The sequence below is a fragment of the Eutrigla gurnardus genome, assembly GCF_963514095.1.
Source record: "Eutrigla gurnardus genome assembly, chromosome: 21".
Taxonomy (NCBI): domain Eukaryota; kingdom Metazoa; phylum Chordata; class Actinopteri; order Perciformes; family Triglidae; genus Eutrigla; species Eutrigla gurnardus.
Genome location: NC_139932.1, coordinates 8,914,216 through 8,932,208, shown reverse-complemented (window position 1 = coordinate 8,932,208; position 17,993 = coordinate 8,914,216). Strand labels below are relative to the sequence as shown.

Sequence of the window (17,993 nt, the reverse complement as noted above, 5' to 3'; positions counted from 1 at the left end):
ACCAATATCTATAATAATTTCTCCTACGGGCGCATAAATGAGCAAATGCTTGACAAGATCTGTCCCTGATCTAAACCACCAACACTTTTATTACATTTTAGTTTTCTATACAGCCCTTTTTAACAGTTATTTACAGTTTAAAGTATACTTCAAAGTGTGGAAGATGAATGTTTAGGAGCAGTGGGTGATTAAATTAACAAGAATCAAGAGGATGAAGTCAATATACATCTAGGCAAAGGATCATTTTAACAGTTACGGGTAATAAATTATGCTACATCGGAGCAGTCTATAGTTGGATGGATATCATTAGAAAACACAGCAGTCTTTGTCCCCTGGAATGCGTCCACACTGTGGCAACATTGCACCTGAACGGCAACTTCACCTGCCATCAAAACTACAGACCAAACTGTAAAAACTAAGGCTATGCAACAGAATCTTATCTAAGAGGGGAAAACCCACATCCAGGTGATGAACATAATTAATGTACATATGAATAAATATCAATATGCTCCCTTTTCTAAACTGTGATTTTTATATAAGAGGAAAAGGAAACACACAAAAGGAATGTGTAAGAACAGAAATTGCACTGTGCTCTGTGTTTGTGCATGAAATGAGTAGAAGAGGAAGAGACCGGAGTGACTGTAACAGCATGCCCTCAACCTCAAGCCATCTTAAAATAATAGTTGGACATTATGGGTAATGTAGGCTTATTCCAGTTCGATGACAGGATGATACCGCTCTCATATATGATGTCCGATAGACTACAGCCAGCAGACAGTTAGCCTAGCATGGAGTGGACACCAGCTAGTCAAGCTAGTTTGTTAGCCATCGTCTCTGCTGGTTGCCTGGTTACTGCTCAGGGGCATGATATAGTCTGGTCACAGAACACTGTGCGACACCATTAACAATGAATCCCAGGGAAAAATAGCGACTTTTCACTTTGGTTTTATGAATTAAACAGACGAGACGTGGTTAATGGGGAGGATGTTGTTCCTAATTAACCACCAGGCTAGCTCCAGTCTGGATGCTAAGCTAACCATCCGCTGACTGTGGACATTATATTAAACGCACAGATAAACTAGTCCTCAAAATGTCAGATGTTTCGCTCTAACATAAAGTGACCCTATCGTATCTAAATCTAAAGGCACGCGAAGAACACCATCTGCCAATATACTTGATTATGAATCCTCTCAAAAACCATAGATTGTTTTAGGAAGCATTAATCCCTTTGTGTCCTCTCTGCTTGGGTTTCCCTCAAAGTCATACAAGAGCAACGCAGTTAAAAACCAACGACGACAGATATACAAGTCTACATACTTTGGCTAAAAGATTACGTCCTGTAAAGTGCAATGTTTGTGTGTAAAACATCCCTCACACCCTACTATAATTTATTACGTGTAACAATATAAAACATATTGATGGCCTGGGTTAGCTCCGTGTCACATTTCCATTTTCCTTCCCCTCCCCTCTCTCTCTCAGGTTGTTTTTAAGGGTGCTGGTTTCAGAGGTATCCGCCCAGACACAGCATCAGCAGGACGTGCACAGTGAGCAGATAGAGGCTGAACAGCAGAGGGGTTCGCTGACGGGAGCAGAAAGCTACTCGGAGCATCCGCACCAAACCTGGGCCTCCTCTCCGTGTCTGTGCCAAAGGGAGAGCAAGGTTAAGGGAAACATTCAGTCTCTATTATTATAGTTATTAGGATGACAAATGAGGTGGAGCGGGACATTAGTGGGGCGTTACCCGAGTGACGACTCCTTCCGGCTCGATCAAAAGAGAAGTGTCTGCTTGATGCTCTTCTTGTGCAGACGGCCATTTAGCCTGGCTGTGATTAATAAGAACAAAACAGATATTAGACGGTCATAGCTTGATTTAACACATATAAGATGCATTATTGAGATGCAAAAAAAATGATTATTATGGCATTTGATCATTAGTCTCAACATTATACAGTTAAAACGTTTAATCGAGAACAATCTAATGATCCATGATTCTTAGTCTTATGTTATAAGTAACGTGAGCATCATTAGGTTTTAGACTATTATTTGAAAGACAACTCCGTGAAGTACATTTTCACTATTTTCTGTTATTAATACAGGCCAAAAACAGAGCTTTTTTGCTAAAAGGATCTGCCTTCTGCAAACCGCGTTGATGAGAGCGGTAAGAATGAACCAAAACAGTGACGTAAAAAGCAAAACGATGAGCTGAAAAATGCTGAAAAGCTGCAGTCGGGTGATTTAGTCACTACGATTTGATCCACTGTTCTTCTTGTGTCACCGTTCATACCGTTTGAGTCGATCCTGCATGGCCATGAGCTGCTCCTCAGCAGCCACCCTCTGCTGCATCTCTTCATCCAGCCTGATGGAGTTTAACATTGATAACTATCCATGCCTTTTAAAACAATATTTCTGCTCCGGTTTGACCTTTACTATACCGTCTCTGTAGCTCTTTGACCTCAGCTGTGTAGGCGTGGGTGTCGACCAGGCTGCTCCGCTCTTGTGGGGCTCCAGGAGCGCTGTCCACTTCCTCTGTGCCCTTTAGAGAAGAGAATGATATTGTAGAAAATTCACATTGTATGCAAAATGTAATCAGACCAACTTAACTTCTCGTATGCCAGAAGTACAAGCTAATGTTTACCTCTCTCTGATAGCGTTCCTGCTGTTTGGGCTGCTGAGCGCGGGCTTCCTCCAGCATGGAGGAGAGTTGCCGCAGTTGATGGTCCCTCTCCGAGAGCGTGGCGAGGGTCTGCTGTTTCAGCTGCTCTGCTTGAGCCATCCAGTCAATACGCTCCAGGCTAACATGCACAAGACACACAAATACATGTACAATTAAAGGCATTTGTGCCATTTTGCTTTGCCAAACTAGCGGCCATGATGACAAAACACCGGCTCTTAGCCTCACCTGAGAGTTTCTACCTCCTGCTTGCCCATTTCCACTACATTCTCAAGCTGCAGCAGGACACTCAGCATTTCTTCGTTCCTGTTCCTCTCCTCAAACAGCTCCTGACTGACTTTTATCAGCTCTCCTGCTCCCAGTCGAGCCAGCTCTGACCTCTGCTTCTTGAGCTCAGACGCCTGGGTTTGAAGCTGCTCCAGCTGCACACAAAGAGAAAAGCAACGTGAAAATCCACAACATAATAAAACCGCTCACATTATTTATATTCTTTGCCTGAAGAGTTGTGCTTTATTGTCAGACATGTAACTCACCAGCCTCTCCCTGTCATTCTGCAGGGCTTGTAATGCGTTCTTCAGCCCCCACACTTCTCCAGTGGAGCTTCCAGGGCTGCTGTGTGCTGCGTGGCCACCAGCCTTACTCATCTCTTCCACCTTCAGGCTCAGGTCCCGGGCCTTGTTTTCTGCCTGGTCCCTGCTGTCCTGGAGGGACGCCATGGCTTTTGCGAATGACTGGTTCTCTGCTCTCAGCTGCGTTGTCACCTCTTTCTCCTGCAGCAGCGTCTGCTCGACAGCCAGCAAATCTCTGGCCAACTCTGCCACCCTCTCCTGAGCGTTCTCTGACTCGGTCCGCATCACACCTCCCTCCCATCGCAGCTCAGCCAGTTCTTTGCCCTTGCTCTCCTGCTCTTGCCTCTCCTTCAGCAGGCTCTCCTCCAAAGCCTCCGCTTGTTCCTTTGCTGCTTGCAGCTGCTCCCTCAGCTTCTCCACCTCCGCACCGGGAGCATCCATCACCTGGGATGCTGTCCTAAAGTCAGCAGCCTGGCTAAGGGTCTCCCTTTCCACTCTGACTGCTTCCACCTCCGTCTCTTTGGCTCTACTCTTCACCTGACTTCCCAATTCCCCGCATTCTTTTTCCAGAGAGGCGATACGCTCGCGCTGAGCCGCCAGAAGCTGTTTGTGTTGGGAGTCCTTCATTCTCAGGACTTGGTTAAGTTCGTCCCGGTAGCCGTGAAGCTGAGCAGACAGCTGGGCCTTTTCAGCATACAGGTCGTCTCTCTGGACCAGCAGGGAGCGCAGCTCTTCTTTCAGGCTGTTGTTCTCCGCTGCCGCCTCTTGGATCAAACCGTCCTTCTCCATCATCACCTGAGACACAACACAAATATTCCATTGGCTACTAAAACAAATCTACACATATTATAAGCCTTAGGTTTTTGTGCGTTACCTGCAGATGTTTCTCCTCCAGCTGTTTGTACATATTGAGGACTCTGTCTCTGTCATCCTGCAACGAGCCCATGGCCTTCGTGAAGGAGTCCAGTCTGGTTTTCCTGTTGTTGCTCTCTTCCTCCGTCTTTCGCAGTTTTTCTTCCAGATCCCGCAATTCCCCTCTTCTCTGCTCCAGCTCCCCTTCAGCCTCTTGTGCCCTGCTGTCGGCCTCCTTTCTAGCCTCCTCTGCAGCCTGTGAAACAAAACCCACATGAACGGTGAGAAATGTGTCATCCATGAACTATATGCAGTGTGTCCTGTAGATGAAATAATACCTGAGACACAGCGTGCTCCTTCTCCCCCAGCATTTGCACCTCTCTCGTTTCCTTCTCATGTAGGTCGGTCTGCAGACTCTCTGTCAAGGCCTTTGAGGACCTCAGGTCTGTCTCTAGTTGCTCCACGTTCAAAAACAGCCGCTGCTCTTCTGCTTCCCTCTCCCTCAGCTCAGTCCTGGCCTGGTCGACTTCACCCTGCAGCCGACCTACGGCCTCCTCCAGTGCTCTGGCCCTCTGATTGAGACTCTCCACCTCAATTTTCAGGGCATTGGCTTCTTTTTGTGCAGACTGTAGCTCAGTTGTAGTTTGTTGAAGCTTGCTCCTCTGCTCCTCGAGGACAGCTCGGCTCTCGGCAACTTTCTTTTCCTCCTCTTCCAGTTTCAGCTGCCAATCTTTGTCTGCTTTTTCGAGTCTGAAATAAAAAAACATGTTGTGATTTTTTTTTAGCTAAAACATTGCAAATAATCAATCGATGGGGAAAGGGAAAAAAGACAAATGTACCAAGAAGGTTTTTACCTGTCCACTGAAACCTGAAGTTCCTCTTTCAGGGCAGTTTCTCTCTGAAGCTGTTCTGACAGTTCTTTGGCCCTTGTTTCAGATTCACGAACCTCAGCCTCCTTGCCCCGCAGAGCATCATTAAAGCGTGTCTCCCATTGTCGGGTCTCATCCAGAACTCGGTCTCGGTCGTCTTGCAGTGAGGACATGCAGCGCGAGAAGGCAGCCAACCTGGCCAGAGACTCGTCCAGACGGGCTTGCATCTCTTGGGCACGTCTCTCAGCTCCTTCTGCGACTTCTCTGGCCTCCAGAGTGGCTTCTTCTTCCTTGTCCCTTTCTCTGTCCACTTCTTCCAGTCTCAGCTCCAGCTCTTTCAGTTCGCCTCCCAGCTTGAATCTCACAGAGTCCAGGGTTTGCTCCGCCTCTGCTTTCATCGAGGCCTCTCTCTGTTGGGCATTCTGTTCAAGGGCCGTTTTCTCAGCTAAAGCGTTGCTTGCCTGCGTCTGGGCCTCATCCAGCTGGGATTTGCAGCTAGCAAACTCTGCTTTAGTCTTTTTCAGGTCCTCTACGGTTTTGGAAGTCTCCAGTTGGGATTGTTCGAGTTTGCTGTGGAGCTCGTCATGGCCAAGCTGCAGCGCCTTGGCCTCTCTACCCAGTTCACTGATCCTCTCCTGGTACTTGATGCAGTCCTTCTGCAGCTGACGGACCTCCAGCTGCTTCTCCCTCAGCAGTTCTTCCAGCTGACGCACTCTGCTCTGGCTGCCTTCTCTGACCCTCTGGGCAGACCTCAGTTGTTGCTGCAGCTCCCTCTGCTTACCAGACTCTGCGTGAGCCTCAGCTCGTTCTCTCTGGGCTTGCCTCATGTCCTCCTCCAGCCTGGCGGCCCGGTCACCCTCACTCCGAGCCTCGGCCTCCAGCTCGGCTCGCTCCCTCTCCAACCTCTCCACCTCCCGCTGCAGCTCAGCGAGGTGCTCCCGGTTGTCTGCCGACTCCTGCTGGTAGCCAGCGATGCTCCCGTTGAGCTGAGCCAGCTGGTTCATCAGGCGCTCCTCCAGGTTATCTTTCTCAGATTCGAGGCTTCGGAGCAGCTCTTTGAACTGGGCCTCTCTCTTTGAACTCTCCTCAACCAGACTTTTTTCCCTCTCTTTGCCTTCCTGAAGGCACGTTTCCAGCGAGACCACAAGGCTCTCCTTCTCTTTACTCTCCTGAAGATCCCGCTCAAGAGAGGCCAGCTCAGCTTTGAGTCCAGCCTCGTGTTGCTGCCAAAGTTCCCTCTCTGCATCGACAGCTGCCTCCATCTCCCTCATTTTATCCTCTAATAAACCTTGAACACTTTCAGTCATTTCTGCTTCTTCTTTTTCCTCAGTAGGTTGTGAATGGGATTCAGGTGCATGCACTGCAGCAATTTGGTCGTCTGCTGTCTCTTCTGGAGTTAAAGGTTTTTCTTTGTCTTCATACTGACTCTCAACAGGCTCTGCTTTGGTCAGAATTGTGTCTGATTGCTGGGCAGTGACAACCTCTTCCACAACAACTGCAGAACCGAGCGGAGTAGCCTGAGTTACACTGTCTTCTTTGTCTCCTGTTTGGGTAAGTTGTTCCCTCAACTCTTCAATCTGCTGCCCTAAAGAGTCTCTTTCTGCCACGGTAGCATCCAACTCGGCTTTCAAAACCCCCAGCTCATCTTGAAGTCGTTCAACCTCAGCTTTGAGAGCCTTGCCCTTTTGTTTTATTACAGTCTTGTCCTGCATCTCTCTAAGGCTCTCATTCTCCTCCTCTAACTCCAGTATTTTCTGCTGCTTGGTTTTGGCAAACTTTCTCATTTTGTCTTTCACCAAATCCACCTCTTTCTGTGCCTCTTCTGCCTGCCTTTCAGCTTCTTGTCGCCCAGCCTCGTGCGTCCTTCCCCTGGCCATGAGCTCCTGTCTCTCCTGCCTGGCGGCTTCCAGGACCCTCCTCACTCGCTCTGCCTCGTCGCTCACATTTTCATATGATTTCAGCAGAGTCTCGTATTCCTCCTTCATGCCTTGAACCTTTCCCTCCCATTCTCTGCAGGCTCTCGCTGCCTCCTCTTTCACCAGCTCCACTTCTCTCTTACAGGCATCTTTCTCATTCACTATGCCCTCCATGGCCAATTTGAGGCTCTCACAGGAAGATCCTAGGCTTTGATTTTCCAGTAATGTCCGGTCAACCTCATCAATCAGCCTAACTCTTTCCCCTCTTAGCTTCTCCAGCTCGTCTTCTGCCGACTCCATTTTCTGATGCAGTTCAGCTACGAGCTTCTCAGTGGCATCTAGTCGTTCCTTCTTGGTTTTGTTGTCTTTCAGGGCCTCTTTACGGGAGATCAGAGCAGCCTGAAGCTTTCGTTGGAGCTGCTGGATCTTTGCCTCGCTATCTTTTCCGTCCTCTTGCTTCTGTGGAACCTCAACCTCTAGCCTTTGCGTTTTTTCTTGCTCAGCCTTCAGTTCTTCCTGTAAAGAAGATATTAGCTGATCTTTCTGTGACACGGTGTCCTGCATTGAGTGTATGAGAGAGTTCTGCTCGCCAAGCTGCTGGCTTAGCTCCACAATTTCATGGTTCTTACTGTCGAGGAACTGCTTGAAGTCCTGCACTTCGGCCTGAAGAGTAGTAATGGAAGATGTAGAATCTGCAGATGCTGCATTGGCTGCAGCTTCCATCTCTGCTTTCAGGGTTTCAGCGTAAGTCTCAGCTTGGTGATACTTTTCTCTTAGATCATGAATTTCCTCTGAGAGTGTATCAATCTGTCTTTCTTTTTCTCTTAGGGCTTGCAGCTCTTTTCCAAATTCCAATAATTCAGCGTCTTTCAGTGACAATCTGGTCTGGGTTTCCTGCAGTCGCTGCTCTAACTCTGTGTTAGCTATCTGCACAGTCGGGATCTCTCCTCCGAGTGCTCCCACAGATTCCTCCACCTGTGCGGAAAGGATATCAGGCTGCTCTGTAGGATGCTGAAGTGGTTCGCTGAGTTGTGGTTGTGACGAATCGGCCTCAGACGTGGCAAAATCCACCCAATCCTCCTGGACCCAATCACCCGCTGCTTGCTTTGCCACATTGTCAGCCAGTTGCTTGGTCTCTTGACGAGGTTCTCCTTCAGCGCTCACCTTTTCTTCCAATTCTCTCAATTTAGTCAGGAGAACTTCTCGCTCGCCACTCTGCACCTCAAAACGTTCCGCAAGCTCGCCGTATTCCTCCTTCTGCTGCTTCAGCTGTTCACGGTGGTGCCTATCCTTCTCTTTTGCTTTGCGGATAGTTTCCTTGCGAGATTCTTGGGCTTCCTGAACTTTCTTCTGAAGGGTTTCGCACTCCGCTTCAAGGGAGGTCACTTGAGATTGCAGCACAGTCATTTCAGAAGTACTGTGCGCGGCTTCTTCACTAACCTTTCTATTCAGAGCAAGTGTCTCAGTGAGAACTTGATCCTGCTCGCTAATTTTTTGCTCAAGTGTCTCAACTGCTTCTTCTTTGGATCTGACAGCTTGCTCGAGTTCAACAAGTTTAGCCTCCATTTCCTGAATCTCACGTCCTCTAGGTTGTTCTCCCTCTGGTATGTCTACAGTAGTTTCTCCCTTTTCCGCTTCATCTCGCTCTGTCCATTTCTTCGCCTCCACCTCGAAATTAGCGACCTTCTTCATTAGCTCTTTGCGTTGCAAAAGCGCAGCCTGCAACTTCTTCTTTGTGGTCGTCAGTTGCGTTGCCAGCCCTTCTTTTTCCATTCGCACACTAGCAAGTTCATCATCCAGAGGAGCGGCTGAGTCTTCAGAACTCTCTTTCCGTTTCTCCTCTCTGACTTTCTCAAGGTCCGCTATCTGATCCTTCAGTTTATTTACTTCACCGTCTACCTGGAACTTCTCTTCTTCTGCTTGGAGGAGTTTAGCGGACATACTGTCATTGAGCTCCAACACCTCCTGCTCTTTTTGGTCGAGACGGACCTGCAGCTCACTGATCTCCGTGTCCTTCAGTGACAAAGTGTCGTTGTTGAGCTCTGACATTTGAGAGCATTCCAACATGCTGCTTTCCATATCTTGAAGCCTCCTTTCAAGCTCAGAGGAGAGGAGCTCTCTGTCCTCCAGCTGAGCACTCAGCATCCTGGCCTGCCCCTCCTGCTCAGAGAAAGCTTGGTGGGCCATTTCCAGGTCCGTCTGCAGGGCCTGGATCTTCTCTTCCTTAATTTTACTTTCAGTGTTCAAAATGTCTATCTGATCTTCTAGAAGCTGCATTTCGACATCATGTTTCTCCACCCCAGAGTCGCATTGCTGAGAGAGCTTTCCCAGGTCTTCTCTGGCTGACTGAAGTTCCTCTGAAAAGCTATTGGCCTGGGACTCAGCCTCTTCTTTGGCAGCAGTAAGGGACCGTGTTTCTTCTTTCAGGCTCTTGATTTGCTCCTGTGACTCTGCAGAAGCCTCTCTGAGCCTCTGAAGCTCAGCCAAAAGCTCGCTGTACCTCCTTTGAAGTTCCTCAGCTAACGCCTGAGCGAAGACCTGCCCAGAGGCCACATGGCCATCTGTGGTGGAAGAACTCTGCTGAATTACATTAACTTGTACCATCTCTCGGATGATGACGGAGGAGGACTCCACTTCGACTGTGGAGGTTTCCTGCTCCATGCTAGTCGCCTCCCATGACTGCAGCTGCAACTGGCCAAAGTCCTGCAGGCTGGATGATGGCCACTCCTGGCCTCCGTCTTGAGTCATAGCTTCCAAGAGGGTCCAGCTGCTGTGTGCCACCTCTGAATCACTACTGGCGACCATCTCATCTGAGGACGTCCCTTTGGATTCTTCTGGGGACTCGGACTGGTGTCCAATAAGCTCCGGGCTACTCTCATTATCAGCAGAAATGGAGAGGACTGAGGTGTCCTCGGCAACTAAGGTGGTGTCCTCTTCTCGTGCGTCCTCCACAAACTCAGGGAGGGCTGCAGAACTGTCATGGGGGGCCATACTGGCCTCCTGGCCCTGATCTGGAGTCTGATCGTAGTTTTCACATGATGCCACCCCCCTGGAGCTGTGCTCTTCAGCCAGTCTGAGGGACTCTCGCAAGGCAACCAGCTCATTGTCTTTTTCTAAAAGCTGCTGCTCCAGTTCCTGTATGTTTGCTGTGGAAGGCAACAAAAGGAGTAACTCAGTAGATGTTTTTTTTGCTAGAAATATAAATTAAATCATTAAGTGATTATCAAAACAGTTGCCTATTAATTTTCTCGCAAATGACTCATAATTTAATAATTTCAGCTCTACAGTCTATTTTTCTATAAAATATTAATAATCTAAATCTACAAAGAAGCTAGTAATTCTAGCTACAAATATATTATACAATAAACGTAGTGGATTAAAAGTATTAAGTTGCATAATATGCCTAAATGTTGTACTTAAATACAGTACTTAATTAAATATACTTACTTCATAGTTCCAATTTTGTCCCTACATATTGTAGATTACAATAAGAGCTGCTTAAAGGGTAAACATGAGCTGAGAAAAATCCCCTTTACTGTATGTGTCAGCGAACTGATCTTAACCATAATGTTCCATTCTGTTCATGTGTGAGTTTTATTTTGGGAGAACAAATCCAGTTTTGTACCTTTTTTAGCTTCAGATGAATCCTGTGCTGATGGTTCAGTCACATCATCCCTTTCAGAGGCCTGAAATGAAAAATAAGAATGAAGCTTCTTGATCTCATGAGTAAACATTTACTGGAGAATATTTACAATTTAAATGAAGAAGGAAGAAACTTTTAGAAATTCAACTCCATGTGGACTCTATGAATGTGCTTTAATCCATTTACGGCTGTAGTGCGAGGTGAAGGTCAGATAAAACAGTCGGTCATAACAATGGATCAGTGCATAGGGGATTAGGCACACTTCCTCACCCTGGGGTGAAGCATTGCCTGTCTATGACCCTGGGTCTGTCCTGTCTGAGACTGAAGGACATCAACTGGATAATACCAGTCAAACTTCAAAATAAAACACTGAAAAACAGGAACTCATTACGAAACGCAACGTTAACTTCAAACTTTGAAGTTAAATCTTCCTGCAGTGTATCAAGGAGCTTATATAAGATTTCCCTTTGAAGTTACATCAAGCCAAACAAGCTGCTAACTTCTAGTGGGGAGCAGAAACGTCTTCCTGTGTTTTTAAGACCACATTTTGAGGCGTTCAACCTCTAAAAGGTGATAATAACAGCATCATCCACTTTACAAATAAGAAAACCTGGCAAGTTGTCAGGTCACTTCTCCCTGCTAGCTTAAACTGGCCAGCATCTCCCCTGACAAATCAGGATTTAAAAAGGTACTTACATATTGAGATTTTATTCCATTGCAGAATTGAGATAATGAAGACTAATTTTAATACCATGTGTAAAGGCAAAAGACTGTGGAGGGGATGCCATTATCCAGGTAATGCAGGCCACATACATACATATGTCAATACATTGTGAGCACTCACCATTATAATCTGCTGCTCCAGCTGTTGTATCTTGGCAGTGGTTTCCTCCTGCTCTGTGGTTTTTCTCTCAACTTGTTCTGAAAATCAGAGATTCATATCAAAAAATCTGGATCAAACCAAAAGGTTTGGCAGGAACACACTGAGTTTCGTTCACAGATGCATTTTCTTACCCTGAAGGGTTTCCATGGTGTGGGTGAGCTCGGCACAATGTTCCTCTCTCTCACTGCGTTCATCTTTCAGCCTCGTCAGTCGTGTCGTAATGGACTGCACAGTGTCCAGGAAAAGGGAAAGGTCCGCAGGGAAGGGCTCTTCCTCTGCTCCTGGCGCATCTTCAAAAGCCAGAGAATGCAGAGGTCTCCAGATTTCAGCCAAGATCTCACCCTTCTTCTGGGCACCTTGATGTTCCTCCTTAAGTGAGGCCAGCTCTCGCTCTAGTGCATCGATAGCTGACTTCTCCCTCTCGGAGGTATCCTGGCCGGCATGGACGACTTCCTCTCTCATAGATGCAAGTTCACTTTCAAGCCCAACTATTTCCGCCCTGTCGCTCTGCGAAGCATCATGCCTCTCTTGGACGGCTGCAAGCTCAGCCTCTTTCATCAGAGCCAGTTCTCTCTCCAATCTGGCAACTTCCGTCTTTTCCTTCTCCAGAGCTTCCTCGCCGACATGCTTTGCAAGCTCGCTCTCTTGCCTCGCCTCCTCCGTCCTCTCCCTTTCCCGGTCCTCCAGGCTGGTTCGGAGGGCTGCGACTTCTGCATTGGCCCTGCTGGCCTGTTCGGCCCACTGCTGCCTCTCCTCCTCCCTCTGCTTTACGGCATCAGCCAGCTCCTGATCCATCTGCCGGAACTGGGCAGTCAAGATCTGAGAGAGAAGGAGAAGAAGGATATGAGTGGGTGTGTGTTGTGTGACTCAGCCAAACAATACATAATAAAAACGTGCAAGATGAGGGTGTGTCTATCAAACAGTTTTCTTTTCATCAAGCAGGAGCAGCAGAAAGGAACATTACCATGGAACTGACACATTATACATATGTACACAAATGGCATCCAGTACATGAGGATCTACCTGTTTCTGCTGATCGGCACTGCTCACTTCCTGCTGCAGCATTTCCAGCACCTGGGATCGAGAGTTCAAGGCCTCCTCAAGCTCTTCACAACGCCTCTGTGCTGCATGCAGAGCCTGGCAGACGCAAAAACAAAGAGACCAAATTATTAAATACACTGTAAATGTATCTGTGAAGCGTGGTGATCATCTGATCTTTCCCTCGTGGAAAAACTGAAACAGAGATGAACTGAGGCACATAAATATAATAATATAATCCGTAAAAACAAATAATCATATATCAGAAATAATGGGTTTTAGCTTAAGTTATTTTCAGAACAAAGGTTAAAAACATACATTTTAAAGTATTTCTGTCCTTTTTATTACTCGATGCGTCTTGTCTCAAATAAGTCAAGTAATTAATTAGTGGCTGTCAAAATCAATCAATCAAAATAACCGATGCATAATTTAATTGTGGATCTCTGACCTGCTGAAGGTCGCCGTCTCTCTGAGTCTGTGTTGTGACACTCAGCAGCTCTTCTTCATGTTTCTGGATCTGTTCCTGGAAACGCACATCCTTCTCACAGACCACAGCCTGCAGTTTCTGCAGCTGAAAACAAAAACAACAAATTCTTCAGAAGGAGCTTTCTTATATAATATTAAAATCACCTTTTGTTTATGTAGTAAAACACACAATCGTGTCACCTGTTCAACATGGGCAGATTCCTTCTCTTGAAGGAGCTGGTCTGTGGTCTGGAGTCGCTCCTTGAGCTCCCTGCTGGTGGCCTCCTCCTCGGCCAGTTTGTTCTTAAGTTCTTGGAGCTCCTCCTCGACTGCAGTACCGGCTCCTGTAAAACTGCTGTCTGGGCTCGGCTGTAGACAAAACAGATATTCAAGTCAGATAAAAAACCTTTGAGCTTTTTTTGTTTGCAGTGAACCAGTGGCTGTATGAGACATTTGCTGTAAAAGGCAACAGATTGATTTCTTATAATCAACCTACCGCTCCTCCTTGACCTTTCAAGTCCGTTATCTGCTTGTTGAGTGAAGCCATCTTGGCTTTGGCCTGCAGTTTCAGTTTAGTGAAGCGAGCCTCAGCTTCGTCTTTCTCATTCTGTCGACATGGAGCACAAAAAAGCATTAGCTGACATAAAGAGTGAAGTGACCTTTGGAGTGTTGATAGCAAAAACACACACGGCTAATTTACCTTGAGCTGCACATCTTTATTAGACAGCTCAGTGTCTTTGCCTCGGATGAGCTCCTTCAGCTGGACCACCAGTTGTTCCAGGTGAGCCAGCCTCTCCATGGCCTCCTCGGGGGCCTCAGACTCCAGTGAAGCCTGGGCCTCACCGGCGGGGAGCTGAGGCACCAGCATGCCCTGTGTGAGGAAACAGATAGTCCGACTCAACTTGTGAAAACAACATAATGTCCTCTACGGCTCTGTGATCTAATGATAGATGCTACTGAGCTGCATTACCGGAAAGGAGGGATTCACTATTCAAGTAAAGGTCAGGATATCTCAGCCTCTGCTGCTTACAATTTTGACCATACATTATCTTCTGAGTGCCGCCATTTAATGGAAGTGACAAAATAAATCACTTGAGTGCCTTTTTAACGTGGGCGTGAAAAAAAAAAAACGTGTCCTTGAATATACACTCCATAGTCAAAGGAGTTATGCCAACGTGATAATTCAAGTCAGTGAAAGTATGTCATGAAAAATGAAAAGCTGCCTTTGACCTATTTGTGTAGAGAAAGGATGCCTTAAGAAATCATCTTTCTGAGAGACATCACATCTCCTGCCCTCCAAAGCGGAGGATAAAATGCTCTGGAGGCATCAAATCCAGAATAAGTTATTTAAAAGGAGGGGACACAGGTGGAAACACTCTTTAGTGTAATTAGCTATCATGTATGTGTTGCTCTCTCACCTGTGGGTCTCCATCCTGGCCCTCCTCTCCAGAGAGCTCCTGGAGGACCGTGGCCAGACGGCTGAACATAGAGATGGCACTGTGAGGGGGGGGAAGTAGCATGAGTTATGTCTGGCATATAAATAATTTCGTTGCTTACACCTGCACAAGCCCTTTCCTGTTCTTTTCTGCACGTAGATAACATTGAGGAAATGTAACATCTATTTTTCAAAACCTTTCCGCTGTTGACACTTTCTCCACAATGTCCTCCATCAGCAAGCATACATTTCTTACAGAGCAGCTTTATGTTATGTTATGTTATGTACACTGACCCTTTTGCTATGTCATTGCCAAGAACAGTACAATGTACTATATACAGACAACATAGCCCCGGGCATATTTACGGTATTTTACTTTCGTATACACAGTGTCTCCAGGCAGCGGCATGTTACATGTTGCTATGACTCAATTAGTCACAAGGAGAAATAATACATAATAATAACACATCAATGTCATGATATGAGTCAACAATCGTCTTAGACTTTGGATATCAAATATGGCATTACGCTGCATTACAGTAGAGTAATATCATTTTCTGAACATAGACTATTCTAGCTGTTTTATTATTCGCCTTGATGACTATTTATCAAATTGTCTTTGTATAAATATTGTGTAAAAGCATCAATGGTCCATTATACAATATCTTTGCAATATCATTCAGGATTTGGTCAAAAATATTTGATTTTTGAAATTGTATTTGATCTAGATCACTGACCCCTGTTTGAGGATTGATTGTGTATCAAGTCAACATTACTTAATTTAAGCTTCTGAACTGTTCCAATAGAAATACACAGAAATAGACAAACAGCTTAAGTCAAGGGCCACGGGGCTAAACATAAATAGGAAAAATAAATATGTAAATAGTGTACACATAGAAAGCAAATGCAGACTTACTGGCATGAAAAGCATGAATGCAAAGCAGTATTTTTCTATCTAGAAATGTAACTGTGTAATACAGGTTATACATGCGTTTGGATTCGGTGGAATCCAACGCAACACATTGGCAGACACCCCCAGAGTCTTTGGACCGGGACGAGCCGACTTTTCCCGAATCCGTCCGGACACTCCACTGCGGCTGCGTCACTCTTTTGTGACCAGCAAAGATTATAGCTAGCTAACGCGAAAATGGACGGAAAACTTTCCAAGCGGCTGGACAACGACTTCTCGAAAAAGCAGTAGACATATGTGAGGATTAAGAAACGGTAAATAGTACGGGATACTCCGTGAAAACGTCCGGTGTCTACTCTGGCTGCACTTTCCACGACACCAGTAAGTTAGCTAGTGCTACTTGGAGAGCTAACGCTGGCCACTGGGTAAATAAGGACAGCTTCTTTAAAACCTGCCCGGCGGAGCTGCTCTCCTGACAGCCCTGCCCTGCAGCTCAGTACGTGGTGTGGTTTCTGTTTTCTAGAAAGAAAGGACCTTTGACTCACCCGTGCGACTGCTTCCCAGGTGAATATATCTGCCTTTTATTTGATATATTTCCTCGGATGGATGTCAGAGCATAGCCACATCACCAAACATTCCCGGAAACAAAACTTCCTCTGCTCTGATTGGACAGCCGGGGATGCGGGTATAAGGGACCGTCTGCAAATTCACAGACGCCTACTCCCCGAAGCACACACATTTAAACAAAACGAAAAATATACCTGTAAGCCAAAAAAATATTTGAATATCTGCATCTAGATACAGGGGTCTCAGACTCGCAGCCCGGGGGCCACTTGCGGCCCCAGGAATGATATTTTGCGGCCCCCTACCTAAAATCAAAGCTTGGTGTTTGTGCGCATATCAGATATTTTTTTCTTCTCTTTATCTGCGTCAGTCGTTGCCCTGTGCGTTTTGTATTTTTTAATACTTGTGGGCTACCATTGCTCAGGACTATTGAGCGCACCTGAATATAAGCCGCACCCACTAACATTGGTTCCCTTTTTCTGTGGAATACTTGATGCGGCCCAGCCTCACCCAGACTCTACCTGCAGTGGCCTGCAGGTAAACTGAGTTTGAGACCCCTGATCTAAAAGCACACAGACGACAGGATAATGATGGCACGACATGACCAAAGAGTCCATCAGATCATCAACCACGGACGGCAGCTGGGGAGGAGTGTGCTGCTGCTGGTTCACTACATTGCGGTGTTTGTGGCCTTTGTGGGCAGCACCGTCCAGTGGATGGTGGATGCTGTGAAGTGGACCACCCTGTTTGCACGCTTCACAGTCTCGGTGTTTGACTCCATCTACAGACAGCTGCACCGGAGCGTGAGAAGTGTCATTGGTGGCACCAGAAAGATCTGCCCGAGCTCTGACATGAAGCCAAAGTGACTCTATTATTATACACTAACTGGTTCGTCAGGACATGCCAATTCAAGATGGTGAAAAAAAGGCTGCAACTGAAGCTGAAGCGTTGAACTTTTGGAAATATCAAGAAAGAAAATGAGGCCTTACTTTAGTTAGAAAAGTATAGGTTTCTACTTTTTTAAAACTCTTAAATCATTGCTATTTGCTCATATAAGTGTATATTTGTACACGTGGTTACATAATGTGTGTATTCCATGTTTGTTATCAGGAAAAGCTCTATTTGGCTATTTGAGAGACAGAATGGGGGGGGGGGGGGGGGGTGTTGCCATTCATCGCTCATATCTACTGATATGACTCTTAATGCAAATGTGTTACAGGGTAATGCAAATTACAGTAAACTATGTTGGAAGCATACATACTGTTTGCCTTTTCCGCACTACGTTGTTGCACTACTGCAGAGGTAGTGTTGGAGGCGACATCACCAGCCAAATATTTGTTGTTTTTATATCCGTGCCTGTAATTTTGCTGCAACATCTATTTTTTCGTTGTTATTTTTGGCAAACACGCCAACCGTTATGTGATATTGATGATGAAACTTATGGAACAAACAATGAGCTCGAGCACTACATCTGTGGAGATGCTGCTTCCCGGGGTTTTCTGTGATAATCTGAAACTGAAAACTTCTGTTTTGCAAGTTTATGGCCAGAAAGAATCGCTCACGCTCCTCCTGTGAACGTATTTCCAACTGTGTTGAAATGTGAGGGATGACCAAATGAAAAGTGTTGCTTTCAAATGACCCACAGCTGCATTTACTTTAAGGTTTTATTTTTATTTTTGTATTAATACATATATTTTAATTGATAGCATGTTTAGCCTTCAGTTCAAACACTAAGATGGATATATATATATATATATATATATATATATATATATATCTGTGTTGTTTTTTGTTTTTTAAATGCTTGATAACAAAAGTTGCATTGTAAGAACGCATTGAAACATTGACCACACTTATAGCTGCTGAATACCACTAATACAATCCTGCTTTCAAGTGTGGTTATAAGACACTCAGGCCACATTTATAAAGTGAGACCTAACTTCATACAAACACACTTAGACGTGGTCGATGTCTTAATTTTCCTTGTTTCTGGTATCGACACTGAGATGAAAAGGCTTTCTTCAGTGTTTTCATATGAATGAACAACTTCTCTGTTAAGTTACTGTACCCATCAGCATGGCTCACGCCTTCTTGGTTTTAAACTGTGGTATCCAAATGAAATTCTTTACAAAATCACGTTGTGATGTTTTTTTATTTGTAGAATGAATCACAAGTAGA

The 17,993-nt window shown here is 45.8% G+C and overlaps 1 protein-coding gene across 1 annotated transcript; it reads right to left on the bottom strand.

Annotated features, from left to right (window-relative positions):
* Positions 1-60: 60 nt before the first annotated feature.
* Positions 61-17,903, bottom strand: golgb1 (golgin B1). The gene is made up of 20 exons (XM_084039214.1): positions 15,797-17,903; positions 14,325-14,403; positions 13,607-13,777; positions 13,403-13,513; positions 13,108-13,275; positions 12,890-13,012; positions 12,427-12,540; positions 11,535-12,222; positions 11,365-11,441; positions 10,503-10,563; positions 4,947-10,023; positions 4,431-4,842; positions 4,115-4,348; positions 3,205-4,035; positions 2,900-3,093; positions 2,636-2,792; positions 2,433-2,533; positions 2,285-2,356; positions 1,742-1,823; positions 61-1,639 (listed from the first exon to the last, which is right to left on the bottom strand). The coding sequence occupies exons 2-20, from the start codon at positions 14,391-14,393 to the stop codon at positions 1,502-1,504; spliced, it is 8,880 nt and encodes a 2,959-aa protein (XP_083895340.1). The 5' UTR covers positions 14,394-14,403; positions 15,797-17,903; the 3' UTR covers positions 61-1,501.
* Between the last annotated feature and the right edge of the window lie 90 nt (positions 17,904-17,993).